The sequence below is a fragment of the Salvelinus alpinus genome, chromosome 11, assembly GCF_045679555.1.
Source record: "Salvelinus alpinus chromosome 11, SLU_Salpinus.1, whole genome shotgun sequence".
Taxonomy (NCBI): domain Eukaryota; kingdom Metazoa; phylum Chordata; class Actinopteri; order Salmoniformes; family Salmonidae; genus Salvelinus; species Salvelinus alpinus.
In genome coordinates, this window is record NC_092096.1 from 40581927 (window position 1) to 40599022 (window position 17096).

At 43.2% G+C, this 17096-nt stretch overlaps 1 protein-coding gene across 3 annotated transcripts in view; it reads left to right on the forward strand.

The window, feature by feature from the left end:
• Window positions 1-17096, forward strand: part of LOC139534160 (synapsin-3-like) — a 125241-nt gene that overhangs the window by 35677 nt on the left and 72468 nt on the right. For all 3 annotated transcript variants that reach the window (XM_071332995.1, XM_071332997.1, XM_071332996.1), the window contains exons 5-6: window positions 15978-16134; window positions 16735-16824. In XM_071332995.1, the coding sequence (XP_071189096.1) occupies window positions 15978-16134; window positions 16735-16824 (247 nt within the window). The remainder of the gene's footprint in view (window positions 1-15977; window positions 16135-16734; window positions 16825-17096) is intronic.

The following is a 17096-nucleotide window of genomic DNA, read 5'->3' on the forward strand; positions in this document are numbered from 1 at the left end:
ACTGACTTGCCTAGTTAAATAAGAAATCAACTGTTCAGACGAGACTGTGTGAATCAGGCCTTCATGGTCGAATTGCTGCAAGGAAACCACTACTAATGGACACCAATAAGAAGAAGAAGAGACGAGGGTTACACATTTTGGGGAATATTCAGAGGTGGAAACTTTCCATGGGAATTAACGGTAATGTATGGGAATTAATATTAATACCATTTAAATGTAGATGTATTTTACATTTGGATATATTTATCATATGGAGACAAACGTAAACCTTTTACCTTATCATAAGTAGATATAATTGTAAATGATTAACTCCTTCCAATAGGAAAAAAATAAATAATTGTTACGAATTGAACTTTAATTAAATGTTGACTTTTCACATTGAACGTCAGACTCAACATCTTCACTGTCACTTTCCAACCTTGTTGGGGATGGCTTGTCAGACTCAAAAAGCCTCACATTTTCCCAGATGGCCACCAATTTTTCAACCCTTGTATTGGTCAGCCTGTTGCGTGCTTTGGTGTGTGTGTTCCCAAACAAGGACCAGTTGCGCTCTGAGGTGGCTGATGTTGGTGGGATTTGGAGGATGGAGGCAACAGGGGAAAGGACCTCAGGTCCAGAAAGTCCCTTCCAACAGGTGGCTGATGAGATATGTTGGCACGACTGCCATTTTCCATCTCCATCCCAAAGCCCTTGCTTGGAAGTATACTTCGCCAGACTGCCAAGAACCTTGCCCTCATCCAGGCCAAGGTGGCGAGACACGGTAGTGATGACACCATTGGCCTTGTTGATCTCTGCACCAGACAGGATGCTCTTGCCAGCATACTTGGGGTCCAACATGTACGCTGTGGCGTGTTATGGGCTTCAGGCAGAAGTCTTCACGCTTTTGATGTATTTCATAACTGCAGTTTCCTCTGCTTGGAGCAACAGTGAAGTGGGCAGGGCAGTATGGATTTCTCCTCTTACATCTGCAAGCAGAGTCTGAACATCAGACAGGATGGTATTGTCTCCCTCAATCCGTGCAATGGCTGCTGCTATAGGTTTCAGGCTGCTTACCACTCTCTCCCAAAATGCATAATCCAGGAGGATACTCTTGATGGGGCTGTCCATATCGGCAGACTGTGATATGGCCATTTCTTGGAGACTCCGTCCCCTCCAGGAGACTGTCAAACATGATGTCAACACCACCCCAACGGGTGTTGCTGGGCAGCTTCAATGTGGTGCTCGTATTCTTCTCACATGGCTTGGTGAGGTAGCTTGCTGCTATAACTTGATGATGCTTCACATACCTAACCATTTCCTTGGCTCTCTTGTAGAGTGTATCCATTGTTTTCAGTGCCATGATGTCCTTGATGAGCAGATTGAATGCATGAGCAGCACAGCCAATTGGTGTGATGTGAGGGTAGGACTCCTCCACTTTAGACCAAGCAGCCTTCATGTTCGCAGCATTGTCTGTCACCAGTGCAAATACCTTCTGTGGTCCAAGGCCATTGATGACTGCCTTCAGCTCATCTGCAATGTAGAGAGCGGTGTGTCTGTGCTCTTGTAGAATACTGGTTGAGGGGTGGAGATGTAGTTAATTATTTCTTACCCACGAACATTCGACCACCCATCAGATGATTGCAATAGTCTGCTTTCTCTATTTGTTTGACCTTCACTTGAACTCTGTTGAACTCTGCATCCAGCAAATGAGTAGATAAAGCATGTCTGGTTGGAGGGGTGTATGCTGGGCAAAGAACATTCAGAAATCTTTTCCAATACACATTGCCTGTGAGTATCAGATGTGAACCAGTTGCATACACAGCTCGAGCAAGACATTCGTCAGCATTTCTCTGACTACGTTCCTCCATTGAGTCAAAAAAACTTCTGATTCCAGGAGGACCATGAGCTATCGATAAGGTGTCTGATTCATAATTTTCACCTCAAGTAGAGGGACTTGTCAAAGGTTGCTTGTTGTGAGCGCTGAGGGAACATTATGCACTTGGCCAGATTATTCTGCATCTTTGTTGCGTTCGTCACATTTGATTTGGCACAGTATTTGCAAATGTACACAGATTTTCCTTCTGCATTAGCTGCAGTGAAATGTCTCCACACATCAGATGGTGCTTGTGGCATTTTCATGTAAAGATGAGGAAAAAATGATTAAAACAAACACATACAATTCCATGTACAGATAAATAGTTAAGCAGTTGGATTAAACAACTCCTTTGTAAGATAAACGTTTTAAAATGAAACATGTATGGAAACAGGTGAATTAACACAGTTGGCAAGCTAAAACCCACATGGAGCAAAAACTAACTAGCAGAAATTGTTAAGTTAGAAATTATTTAAACACACTTTGCTGTAGTCTACTATTTACTAGTTAACAAAAAATCATATAAAATATATTCACCCCACCCATTATTGTAATCAAAACTTACCAGAAAGCATGTAGTCCTTGGCTCAAAGTGTAGTAGTGTGGGCTCAATAGCATCTCATTAGTGTGCAAGATCTTGAGAATCAGCTGCACATGTGTTGGAAGAGTGCACTGCACATGTGATGGAAGAATGCACTGTGCATGCAGAGGGTTGCAATTCCATTGCATTGGGGATAGTTTAACCAAAATATGCCACAAGACCTAAAATTGCCTTATGTGTAACCCACAAAGGTTCAATGTTATAAGCTAACTTTCTTTGATGAATTTAAACAAAATTCCCCCAATTCCAGAGCTTAACTTCCCATGGAAAAATTCCAGAAATTTACTGGAATGTTTCCGACCCTTTGCAAACACAAGTGATGGACATCAGACCGGTGGAAATCTGTCCTTTGGTCTGACGAGTACACATTTTGAGATTTTTGGATTCAAACTGCCGTGTCTTTGAGACGCAGAGTAGGTGAACTGATGATCTCCGCATGTGTGGTTCCCACCGTGAAGCATGGAGTAGTTGTGGGGGTGCTTTGCTGGTGACACTGTCAGTGATTTATTTAGAATTCAAGGCACACTTAACAAGCATGGCTACCACAGCATTCTGCAGCGATACGCCATCCCATCTGGTTTGGGCTTAGTGGGACAATAATTTGTTTTTCAACAGGACAATGACCCAACACACTTCCAAGCTGTATAAGGGCTATTTGACCAAGAAGGAGAGCAATAGAGTGCTGGATCAGATGACCTGAGCTCCACAATCACCTGACCTCAACCCAAGGCAAAGGGTGGCTACTTTGAAGATTCTCAAATTATAAAATATATTTTGATTTGTTACTTTTTTTTGGTTACTACATGATTCCATATGTTATTTCATAGTATTGATCTCTTCACTATTGTTCTACAATATAGAAAATAGTAAAAATAAAGAAACCCTTGAATGAGTAAGTGTGTCCAAACTTTTGACCTGTACTCTTTATTTGTTTATTTATTTACTTGTGCCCATATCAGTGAACTAATCCATTGCGGAGGCCTAGACTAAAAGCCAATATATGCTTGATTTGAAAATGTGGTCGGAGGCTCCATATGGAGGGTGTGAGGCCAAATCGATCTCCGTACCGTATCGCTATGCGCCTCATAAATTTTGTAACAATGTGGAGAGCTCTGTATAGCTCCATATTGCCATGATTGGTTGATGGTATGTTGGCAGTACATCCTGTATTAACACAAACAGCTCTGCACTGCTCCGAGAAGTATGAATGACCTGATATTACCGTAAATGCTGCATGGCCAATGCAGACATCAGATTGACCATGCGCCCAGATGCACATCTCTCTCCCGCCAATTTGTGCACATTTATTGTTTCATAACTTAATTTTGTGAATTGTTTTTATTTTTAGTGTATATCAATTCCCCATTACATATGTCACCAGTAATACATTTACCTTTAATTCCTATTTTTTCTAATCTACAATGTTTGTTACTTTGGCTATGGTAATTTATTTTAATGTATTCAATATTATTCCAGTCTTCCCCTTCTCATAGAAGTAGGCCTATAGGCTACTTGGCCTGTTCACAGATGTAGGCTAATAAATGTGCCTATTTGGGGATCTGATTAGTATTTCTGATTTGGCTTACTGCACCACCACTAATGAGCTTTGGAGCTTCTCAGAGTAGTGTTTTCTTCACCACAAAGTCTGTTTTTACATCCATTGAGAATAACATTAGTGCCTCAATTTGTTTGTAAAATCTTTCCAGCCCTCTCCCTTTAGATAACCACTGTGTGAAAGGGTCAAATGTCATGCTCTGATCCAGTGGAAATGTCATAAAATAGGACTGCCTGATTTACTTGTCAGTACTTGACTTGGACTGAAATAGATTCCGGTATTCATTTTGGGTACTAGTACTGTTTTATGTTTAGGTGCAGGAGCTCCACAATACTTTTGAGCTAATTGTCTTTAAGAGGAACGGGCTCAAGCAGAAGAACATTTGAGGTGCCGGTACTCCGCTCTGGTGAGCTCATGCCCAAGTAAAGCACTGCTTCTTATCCCTTGCGCAAATAGCTTACAGCTGTGTCTGTCCTGAGCTCACTGTTGCAAGAAACTGAATATTTTATACAATGTTGCAAGTTCGCTAGTGCAAGCTTCGGGCAGACACAAGTTAATATTGGTAAAAAAATGTACGTTTGTGGCTACACATGGCCTGTCTGCAAATGTGATTTTATAGGACATTTATTTTTATCGGGATATTTCCTACCTGCAGGCTCCAATGTTTTTATTCGTTGGCTTTATGTATGCTATTTTGACATAGTTGGCAATGGCAATAGAAGTTACTTTTTAGGGTTTGTATCATTTTCGTTTAGATCGGATAGAATTTTGATTAACCATATGACAATGATTTTGAGCTATGTTATTATAAATTAAATGAAACTGTTTCACCAGAATTTGTAAATGAAAACCATAGCTGGCACACAGATCGGGAGAAATTGTAAGATACATTTGCATTCCACATGAGAAAGGTTGCCAACTCCTCCTGTTGCCTATTACCGGCAACTTCATGAGAGTAATGGCAGAATCTGTTTTGGGGCGGCAGGTAACTTAGTGGTTAAAGCGTTGGGCCAGTAACCGAAAGGTCAGCTTGGGGATTTGATCCAACAAGGTAAAAAGAACTGTAATTCTGCCCCTGAACAAGGCAATTATTAACCGTCATTGTAAATAAGAATTTGTTCTTAACTAACTTGCCTAGTTAAATAAAGGTTAAATATATATATATTTATTTTAATCTGCAAAAGCCAGCAGGACTGAGGAAAATGCTCGGATCAGGTTAAGGATTTTTTTCATCTGGTTATATAGATCTCTGGCGCACTCTTGAGGCATTTGTCTTAGTTCATCAAACCGTAAGCTTAAAGCATTTTAAGCTCAATGCAGAGTTGATTTTTATTAAGACACATAAGGTCTACAGTATACAGTGCCTTGAAAGTATTCAGACCCCTTGACTTTTTCCACATTTATTCTAAACTGGATTAAATTGTTTTTCCTCATACACACTACCCCATAATGACAAAGCAAAAACAGTTTTTTTGAAAGAAATGTCACATTTTCTAAAAATATAAGCAACTGAAATATCACACGAGAGGATATGCAGAGAAGAATGGAAGAAACTCCCCAAATGCAGGTGTTCCAAGATCGAAGCATCATACCCAAGAAGACAAGGCTGTAATCGCTTCAACAAAGTACTGAGTAAAGGGTCTGATTTTACTTATGTAAATGTATATTTCAGTTTTTTAAAGACATTTGCAAAAATTTCTAACGACTTTTTGCTTTGTCATTATGGGGTATTGTGTGGAGATTGAGGGGAATATACACTGCTCAAAAAAGTAAAGGGAACACATCCTAGATCTGAATGAATGAAATATTCTTATTAAATACTTTTTTTCTTTACATAGTTGAATGTGCTGACAACAAAATCACACAAATTATCAATGGAAATCAAATTTATCAACCCATGGAGTTCTGGATTTGGAGTCACACTCAAAATTTAAAGTGGAAAACCACACTACAGGCTGATCCAACTTTGATGTAATGTCCTTTAAAACAAGTCAAAATGAGGCTCAGTAGTGTGTGTGGCCTCCACGTGCCTGTATGACCTCCCTACAACGCCTGGGCATGCTCCTGATGAGGTGGCGGATGGTCTCCTGAGGGATCTCCTCCCAGACCTGGACTAAAGCATCCGCCAACTCCTGGACAGTCTGTGGTGCAATGTGGATGGAGCGAGACATGATGTCCCAGATGTGCTCAATTGGATTCAGGTCTGGGGAACGGGTGGGCCAGTCCATAGCATCAATGCCTTCCTCTTGCAGGAACTGCTGACACACTCCAGCCACATGAGGTCTAGCATTGTCTTGCATTAGGAGGAACCCAGGGCCAACCGCACCAGCATATGGTCTCACAAGGGGTCTGAGGATCTCATCTCGGTACCTAATGGCAGTCAGGCTACCTCTGGCGAGCACATGGAGGGCTGTGCGGCCCCCCAAAAATGCCACCCCACACCATGACTGACCCACCGCCAAACCGGTCATGCTGGAGGATGTTGCAGGCAGCAGAACGTTCTCCACGGCGTCTCCAGACTCTGTCACGTCTGTCACATGTGCTCAGTGTGAACCTGCTTTCATCTGTGAAGAGCACAGGGCGCCAGTGGCGAATTTGCCAATCTTGGTGTTCTCTGGCAAATGCCAAACGTGGAGTCCTCATGGAGTCTGTTTCTGACCGTTTGAGCAGACACATGCACATTTGTGGCCTGCTGGAGGTCATTTTGCAGGGCTCTGGCAGTGCTCCTCCTTGCACATAGGCGGAGGTAGCGGTCCTGCTGCTGGGTTGTTGCCCTCCTACGGCCTCCTCCACGTCTCCTGATGTACTGGCCTGTCTCCTGGTAGCGCCTCCATGCTCTGGACACTACGCTGACAGACACAGCAAACCTTCTTGCCACATTGATGTGCCATCCTGGATGAGCTGCACTACCTGAGCCACTTGTGTGGGTTGTAGACTCCGTCTCATGCTACCACTAGAGTGAAAGCACCGCCAGCATTCAAAAGTGACCAAAACATCAGCCAGGAAGCATAGGAACTGAGAAGTGGTCTGTGGTCACCACCTGCAGAACCACTCCTTTATTGGGGGTGTCTTGCTAATTGCCTATAATTTCCACCTGTTGTCTATTCCATTTGCACAACAGCATGTGAAATTTATTGTCAATCAGTGTTGCTTCCTAAGTGGACAGTTTGATTTCACAGAAGTGTGATTGACTTGGAGTTACATTGTGTTAAGTGTTCCCTTTATTTTTTTGAGCAGTGTGTATATATATTTTTTAGAATAAGTCAAACAAAGTGAAAAGTCAAGGGGTCTGAATACTTTCCGAATGCACTGTATACTTAAGTTAACTGTAAATACTGCAGTTGAGTCTGCAGAAACACTATAGTGAATACTATAGTTTTTATTCCATAGTATGATTTTCATGTGGGTGATGAGAGTCAATGGTGGGAAAATGTAGATAACCTCATTAAGATACGGCTGTTGTCCTTTGCTTGACTCACATTCCCCTATGCCATACAGTAGTATAGCTTATCACTGCCTGTTCAGGATTTAGTACAGTCTAAGCGATTCTGTATTGGTGCCTAAGCTAGGCTAATAAGGACTACTTGTGAAAATGTTCCATTTTATTCTTAGCCTGAAGACTAAATGAAAACAAATATGCTATATGCTTTGAGACACATTCCTTAAGATAACCATATCGGATAAACAGCATGTTTCCTAAGGACCTCAGATTAAAGGCATTATGTTTTATAACATAAATTGTGTGTGTGTGTGACGTACTGTACATGTGAGTAGTTGGTTCGAACGGCTCTCAAACTGCTCTCTGTGTCCGTGCGTGTCCTGGTCGGTTTATAGGTCTCCTGCTGTTCCGTCCGTGCAGGGCTGCATAAAGAAGGGCCATGTTCCGTTCAGCATGCTGACCCTTGACATCTGGCTACGGGTGTCAAGGGAACATTCCCTAAACACTTCCCCACCTCCCCTCTACTGGCCTATCAAGGCAGCACACTTTCTCACAGTTCTGTGGTTTCAGACTTGTTTATCCAAGTGGGACTTCTTAGAAGTGCATGGTTTTCATATATCAACTAAACTGTAACAAGTGCACTATTACTCTGTGGGTTTTGATGCAACTGCACATGTACTTATATAGGAGCACAAACAACTTTTACATTTAGATTTTTAAAAAGCATAACGTGAAGATACACGCTTTCGTACATGACTTCGTACTCTTATGATGACATTAGTAGGACCTGCTGTTCCTGGCTATTAGAAGAATTCAAGTGGTTCTGCCCTTGATATTTTCTGCCATGGCGTGGAGGCAGGCAGGTTTTTGAGCATATATGGTGCGTTCTCGTTCGTGCAAGAGTGGCGTCCAAAACGTGCCGTCACCCGTTTTTGTTTTGCTATTTCTGCCCCTCCAGCCCCTCCAGCCCAACTGCTGAACTTAAAGCAGAAACACTGGTCTGGCAAAGTGTTTCACGATTATAGCAATGGAGCATGATTAGCCACAGCAAAAGGACTCCGATCAGCACAGCCAAAGGTTTCTTCTCCACAGTCCTGCTCCTCCTGTGATGAATGAACTGAAATGCAATCAGGGAGGTGATTAGGGTAATGCGTAACAGCATCCTGCCCAGCCATGCTGGCAGCAATACACTGATTGAATGAATGAGCAAATGCCTGTCTGCCTGGGTTGGGCTAGGCGATTCAATATGGCCGCTTGTTTACCTGTTATGTGCATACAACGCACAATGAAAACACCCTCACTCACACTATAGGTGCTGGTTTAGGCCAAGTGAAGGACCGTTATAGAGGGCAGGATCAGTTATACTGTTTGACAGCTCCCAGAGGCCTCACTATGCCTGTCTTATCTGGCTTGGGGTCCCTCAGGGTGGCGTAAGTACCCAGCTGTGTTTAGAGCGCAAAGTGCTTTTCAGGCATGCCAAGGACAACATAGGCATGTTTTGGCAAAGCGATTTACTAGTGTATACGACTCTAACAAAACCAGAGAGCTACCACAGGACTAGATCAGGTTGACCGTTGTGCTGTCGGTCATTCTCCCTTAGTTACCTTGATATCCAATCATGTTAAAAGATGACCAATTTGCATATTTTGAAACGATGACAAGTAGCAGGACAGGAATTGTTAACAATGTTCAGACAGAAGTAATGCTCATAAAACAGGGTTGAATGTTTTATTTATTTCTTTCCAAAACGCTATATCCACATGTTTCACAATTTATTTATTTTCCTCAGAATGGTTGCTTATGGGTACTTTCATGTGTGTGTGTAAAATATAACTGTAAATCTATTTTAGATTTGTCTGATTTTATTTGTATAAACTGTCAAGTGTAAATGTTGTACATACAGAGCTCATATTACTGTATTGAATTATAATATAAATGTATAATTTGTACTTTATTTTATAATTATTTGTTACATTTGACTGTGTAAAACCTAGCAGTACTACTTATTTTTCTGAGAGTAAGGCGAATGTATACCATTTTAGCAAAAAAAAATTTATGAAACCAAGTGATTTAAACAAATGTCTGTCATTGAACAACCCTATGCCATGATTAGATGGTGAAACACACTGTTCTCTTTCATAATTTCTATAAACAATAAAAGCTCATTTACAAACATTTGTGAAAATGGATATAATTGAGCACAGTAAGTGCTTCAATTGAGCACAGTAAGTTCCTCCATACCTGGAGACGTGTGGATTTCACTGTCCTTGAACACTTCCAGAGACAAGAACAAATTGTCTCTGTAGATTTGGTTTTGATTTACATAGTGTACATACCATGCTCACCTGCTGTTACATTTGTATGTTCATGCATTGCGTAGCGCCAAGACCTAAACTGAATGCCAATGCACCTTGCTTATCCAGAGCCATACTATTTTGTAGCAGACCGGCAGTGGAAGGGAGTTCCTATAACCCTGTCATGGTTGACTGCAGGGCCCCGTCCTCACTCTGCATTCCTCCCTGTCCTCACCCCCCAGACCTGCAGTCAGTCTCATAGATGGAGCAGGGATATTGCATTAGCAGATATTAGTGTGTTATTCTTTTTCTAATTCTCTGTCCCGTAAGCTACCATAACCAGCCCTACCCAGACAGAAAGGGTTGAACCTCTTGAGTCCTGAGGCACACGCAGTGTGACAGGGCCTGGCTCTCCTTAGATTACCTCAGATGTAGATTACTGAACCAAAACCAACCACAGAGGTTTCATGTCACCTAAACACACACTCTGTACACAGGTTCACACACATGTAAAGTAGCGTGTACCTCAAATGTTCACCAAATCGACCCCAGAATTGAGACCGACATGTCATGCGCACGCACACACAATTGAATCACTTTTTTTCCACTGAAGACCCTTGCTACTGTACTTCAATCAGACCTTCTAATACCTCAGACGGGTTAGTCTTATAACATAGCAAATGAATCCATCTCACAGACAGACACGCTGAAGTCAGGCATGTGCTTAACAAACCTGAGGATGCTTTCCCCCAAAATAACCACCACCAGGCTGTAATACAAATACTATACACCTCAGAATTAGTCCTGATGCCAATTCTATAATGTTTTCATGAATACAAATGGTCCCTCCTAAACCACTAACTCATAACACAAATTTCCCTTTCTGCCATAGGTAATTTACTAGTGCTATATCTCTGACTCGCTCCTGCACCGCAATTCACATCTGATGCTTTTCATATTAACAGTGGTGCACGACTTAATTTGTCTGTCATGTAGACCGAAGATCACATTTTTTTGCTGGAATTAACGGTTTCTTACCTACTACACTGAGTGTACAAAACATTAGCAACACCTTCCTAATGTTGAGTTGCACCCCCTTTTTGCCATCTGAACAGCCTCAATTCGTTGGGTGCATGGACTCTACAAGGTGTCAAGTGTTCCACAGGGATGCTGGCCCAGGTTGACTCCAATGCTTCCCACAGTTGTGTCAAGTTGGCTGGATGTCCTTTGGGTGGTGGACAATTCTTGATACACACAGGAAACTGTTGAGTGTGAAAAACCCAGCAGCGTTGCAGTTCTTGAGACACTCAAACCGGTGCACCTGCTACCATATCCCGTTCAAAGACACTTAAATATTTTGTCTTTTCCATTCACCCTCTGAATGGTGCATACAGAATCTATGGCTCCAATTGTCTCAAGGCTTACAAATCCTTATTTAACCTGTCTCCTCCCTACACTGATGGGAAAGAGCAGGTGTTCCTAATGTTTTGTACACTCAGTGTATGTCTTGTGTTTTCTAGCCAGGGTAGGAGGTGTATTCACCATTTCTCTGACCCTCTGTGCTCCTTAGGAGCTCTGCGTGCATTCCTCACTGGACCATGGCCAGAGCAGTGGTCTTTACTGGCAGGCTCTACCGCATGACTGCGCCACCGCCCATCATGGTCCTGAGCTGCAGCCAGGTCTGCCTGTGACCGTGACTGCTAGCTACAGTACAACCGCTCCCCTAGCTGCTCCGAATAGTCCAAATGGTCCATAACATGTTCCTCTCCAAAATGCATATTTTACTGTACTCATTCTCTCCCTCACTTCCCTCTTTCTTTGTAGTTATTAAAGACATGTTCCGGTACTTTGGTGACAGTGTTTAATTTTTCTACCTACCGCTTTGGAAAGGAAAGGGGGACACCTAGTCAGTTGTACAACTGTGAATGCATTAAACTGAAATGTGTCTTCCACATTTAATCCAACCCCTCTGAATCAGAGCGGTGCGGAGGGCTGCCTTAATCGACATCCACGTCTTCGGCGCCCAGGGAATAGATGTGTCAATGTGTAGTTCATACATGAATAGTCTATGAGCAGAATGAATGCCTTAGCTCAATTAGCCACGAAATCCAGGACCTATATACTAGCCGTGTCAGAGGAAAGCCCCAAAAATTGTCAAAGCCTCCAGTCACCCAAGTCATAGATTGTTCTCTCTGCTACCGCACGGCAAGCGATACCGGAGCACCAAGTCTAGGACCAAAAGGCTCCTTAACAGCTTCTGCCCCTAAGCCATAAGACTGCTGAACTATTAATCAAATGGCCACTCAGACTACTGTTATTTGCTGTTATTGTCTATGCATAGTCACTTTACTCCTACCTACATGTACAAATTACCTTGACTAACCTGTACCACTGCACATTGACTCGGTACCGGTACCCCCTGTATAAAGCCATTTTATTGTTACTTTTTATTTTTTTACTCTAGTTTATTTGGTAAATATTTTCTTAACTCTTTCTTGAACTCCATTGTTGGTTAAGGGCTTGTAAGTAAGCATTTCACGGTAAGGTCTACACGTTGTATTCGGCGCATGTGACAAAGTTTGATTTGATTTGAAATCCCTAGTTTGATAGCGACTGTGTTCTTGAAGCTGTGGCGCACCATTTTCCCTACATTTCCCCCCCCCCCACGAGTTCTAGCCAATGAGCTTCAGGCCCTCGCATTTGAATGACCGCTATCAAGAGACCTGCCCAGCGTTATCCAATGAAGTGGCAGGGCGGGCGCAACGGCTCAGAGAGAGAGTGAGTGAGAGTGTGAGTGATATACGTATGTACCTCTCTCACACCCCCTGCTCTTTCACTCTCCCTTTCCCATCATTCTCCATCCATTCTTCAAAGCTGGTCTGGGCTTGGTGTGTGGCGATAACTGTCCCTTACGTACGCTCTTTGTAGACCTAACGGGTGCACAATAACACAATGTCCTCTTGTTCTGAGCAATGCCCTGCAGTCAACACGCGTGACCTTTGTGGAACACTTTGTGAGGTTGAGCCGTATTACCCTTATCAACCTGAGTCAGACAGATTGGATGGAGATTACTCTACCAGTGGACCTTTGAGGCTGGCAAGAGGGCATTACAAGGATAAATGTACATGAATTGCAATTCAGAATAGATCTCCCAGAGGTGTCGACGAAAAGGTCAAAGATGTGGAAGATACATTTACTTAGAGAATGGAATGGCAGGCGATTGTCATGTTTGACTGGTTGTCCCCCTCCCCTGACATGCATCAAGGTCTGATGAAAACAGCCATGGACACAAATGTGATTGTTTATCACGATGATAATATCCTACCTCCCTGCCCCAGTAGCACTGACTACACACATGGGGACAATCTGCTCCCTGATTCAACACAGCACCAATACAGAAACGGCATCTACACTGAAAGCCCAATTTACAGAAATAAAGGGGTAAAGCCAAGGCAATTAATGCAAATGTTCCAATAAATCCTGGCCCACAGTTTGCTGCAATTTAAAGCAGTTGCCATGGTTACCATCAAAGCCAACTGATCTCTAACACACTCCGAACATGCACCAGCAAGACGCCCAGTAGAAGTGACTATGGCCTGGACTATTGTGTGTGGGACCTTATCTGTTGTGTTTATAGCTCCCACTCTGCTCACCTCCTCTCCCTAAGGAAACCAATTCCATTTGGCTAATACAAAGCAGAACCTTCAATTCCACATAAATACAGCACATCCCTACCTCGCATCTCGGCATCATCATCTCCGTCCCCATTAAACATCCCTTTATTGCAACACTGATGAACAATTTAAAGGGTGCATTAGCATATTAGCCGTGAAGTGATCACCACTGGGCCTGAGCGATTTGGGATCGTAAAGCACAAAATGCATTTAATACACAGCTATGATGTGATTCACAACCCACAGGGAGCATCATTCGGGCAGAAGACTCCGATTTAGGAGACTGATAACAAAGTTAATGGCTGGAATAAGTGTGTTAATGCTGTAGCTTTATAGGGCAATGCTGCTATTAGCTGTTGCCTGGCTAAAAACAATCGCATGATCACAACTTGCACTTCTATGCTAATGATGAGCAGTAAATAGGTTGTACAGATAGGTGCATGCAGCATACGCCTTCGGCTGCTCACATAAGCCGCTATTAGCCGTCTATCACAGTGCCATCCGTTTTGTCACCAAAGCCCCTTATACCACCCACCACTGTGACCTGTATGCTCTAGTCGGCTGGCCCTCGCTACATATTCGTCGCCAGACCCACTGGCTCCAGGTCATCTCTAAGTCTATGCTGGGTAAAGCTCCACCTTCTCAGCTCACTGGTCATGATAACACCCACCCGTAGCACGTGCTCCAGCAGGTATATCTCACTGGTCATCCCCAAAGCCAACACTTACTTTGGCCGCCTTTCCTTCCAGTTCACTGCTGCCAGTGACTGGAACGAATTGCAAAAATCCCTGAAGCTGGAGACTTATATTTCCCTCACTAACTTTAAACATCAGCTATCTGAGCAGCTAACCGATCACTGCAGCTGTAAATAGCCCACCCAATCTACCTACCTCATCCCAATATTGTAAGTGAAAGTGAAGTTATATTAAAACGACAAACCTGGTGCGTCAGATACCAGTGCATGTGATGTGGGCACTTGGTATGACGTGGTATGCGAAAGGTTTGTATGAGTCTGTCCCTCAATAAACAGATGCAGAAATAGATCGGCCCTTGGTCCAGTGCCACTACTGTGGCTGTGCAGTGAGCCCTTGGTCCAGTGCCACCTTGGCTGAGCAGTGAGCACAACATTTTAAAGAGAGCAGCTGTAGTCTTCGTGTCGCCGTGACCACGACAGCTCTCACTGATCCGCTGAGTCCTGAGTTCTCAGGTCGTCTGTCTTACATAAGCAACACTCCCATGGCGCCGTGTGTGTGAGCCCAGTTGGTAAAGCATGGTGCTTGCAACACCAGGATTATGGGTTTTGATTCCCACGGGGGACCAGTACGAAAATGTATGCACTCATTCCTGTGAGTCGCTCTGGATACGAGCGTCTGCTAAATGACAAAAATGTAAATATAGCAATCTCAACTCAATCAACACCATGTACCTTTGCCAGAGCTTTCTAGACATTGATTCATTCATTGAGAACGGCTAAAGTCCACTGGAAATAACTTTCAACAGCTTATCAAGCCGAAGCAATGACTTCAGACGGATGCATCAAAATGGTACCATTCCCCAAACTGTAAATTACAATAATCGAGCATTCCTAACCGTTGACAGCCATCTGACAGAGAACTTAATTTACATCCCTCAGCTCAGCCAGCACAGATCCATCCAAGATAGCCTACCTACCTGAATCTAAGCTGAATTAACCTTTTTGGGGAAAAAACCCACATCCCTGCATACCTGCCTTCAGTTAAAGAGTGGAATTTTCTCCCTCTTTATCTTAATCATAGCCAGACGTGATACAATCCTCCCGGGTCCCTGATGGGTTACTTGGCCCTGTTCCCAGAACAGTTTGTAATGAGAGGGATTAGGCTGCGTTAATTGGATAGATGGTCAAGAAGATTAGCTTCTCTGACCAGCGTTCCTTTGTTCGCCCTCCTCCTACGGCCTTTGAATAATGGAGCTTTTATCCCAACTTGTAAATAGTGAGCTGCATGTAATCTTAACGCGTTAATGCGGTGACAGATACTATCGGTCTGGGCCCTGAGCAGTTACAGCTGCTGTGTTGGACTTTGGAAATGCTCTACGATGGCTACTGTCGTTATAGTTCGCCTGCTTGAGGTCTGGAACTTGAGTGACAAAGTCAGTAATGAAGTACAGTATGCATGCACCAATCTTTGTAATTTACTGTATATACCTCAAGCTAAATTTGTATCAATACCCAGGTCTATAAAATGCCCTACTGACAACAGGTTGGCTGTCTTTACAGTGTAATGCAGTGTCATCAGCAGTCAATGAGGCACACGCCACTGGGCGTCAATTCTAAGGAGGTTCAACGTAATTTCATTGAAATGATGTGGAGACATTTGATTCAACCAGCGTGTGCCCAGTGGGACAGATGTTAGCTGACATTGATGCGGTCTTCCTGTTTGTATCAATGTTTTGTTAATCGGCGAAGCAGATGATGTGAAAGTCAGGATGGTAGAATGTGCCCTTTTACTTTACCTTGACATCAGGAACGAAGAATGTTATTGGTTTCCGTTATCTCATGTCCCACTTTGTTTTGTCTTTCTCCAGATCCTTCAAGCCAGACTTTGTCCTGATTCGCCAGCATGCCTACAGCATGACTCCGGGCGAAGACTTCAGGAGCCTGGTGATTGGCCTTCAGTACGGGGGAGTCGCCAGCATCAACTCCCTGCTCTCCATCTACAACTTCTGCAGCAAACCCTGGGTGGTGCGTGATCCATAACCTGCCTACTTACCTCCTTTCCTCCCATCACCCCCTACATCTTAACCATAAAGAAGAAGCCCTTAGTGGCAGCCGCAGACTGATTTATTTGGGCTATTAAAAGGAGCCATAACACCTGTCTCTGAAACCGCAAGACCAGGGTCCTCCAGTAAAACCTGTTATTATTCACCCTGTTTTAACAGGACAGATGTTACCAGGCAAGGTGCACTGGAGCCGGGCCAAGTTACATTTGTACCATGGCTAGTCTTTAGAACCCAGACAAAACATGTTGGTGGTGGTAGACAAAACATTCCGGAACTTACCTTTTTAAAGATAGAATTCTCACAATTTCTGAATGTTTTCGAGGTCAAAGTTTCTACCGAAAAACTTTTTAATGGATAGGGCTGCATTCAGCTTTCAAGGTGTCAGTTTTTATTTTGTATTTTTATCTCGGTCTGAAATCAGTGCAAACATCCACTGATTGTGTTTTCTTTGGTGCTATAGATTCCAGATAACTACAGATGTAGTCTAAGACACTTTCTATCCTGCCTTCTATATACAGTAACTACTATAGATTGGTGTCTCGTGTTTTGTTTCTGCTTGCAGTTTTCCCACATGATTAAGCTCTACCACTCCCTGGGCCCAGAGAAGTTCCCACTGAATGAACAGACCTTCTACCCCAACCACACACAGATGGTGAGCGCCTTCCCGATGCACTGTTTCCAATGTGTGTTCCTCTTTACTGCATTACCATCTTCATATAGACACAGCACTCAGGGAATGTATGAACTCTGTATGTTTTCAGATAATCTTGATATAGCCCTTGTGACACTTGTCTAATTTGAGGTAGGAAAAGCGGGAGACAGTGAGAAAGTAAGCAAAATATTTCCTTTGGCGTCACGTGTAAACCTTCAAGCTGATCAGTAAAATGTCTCAGCCAGAGTGCTGGCTGCATCATGCCCAACTTC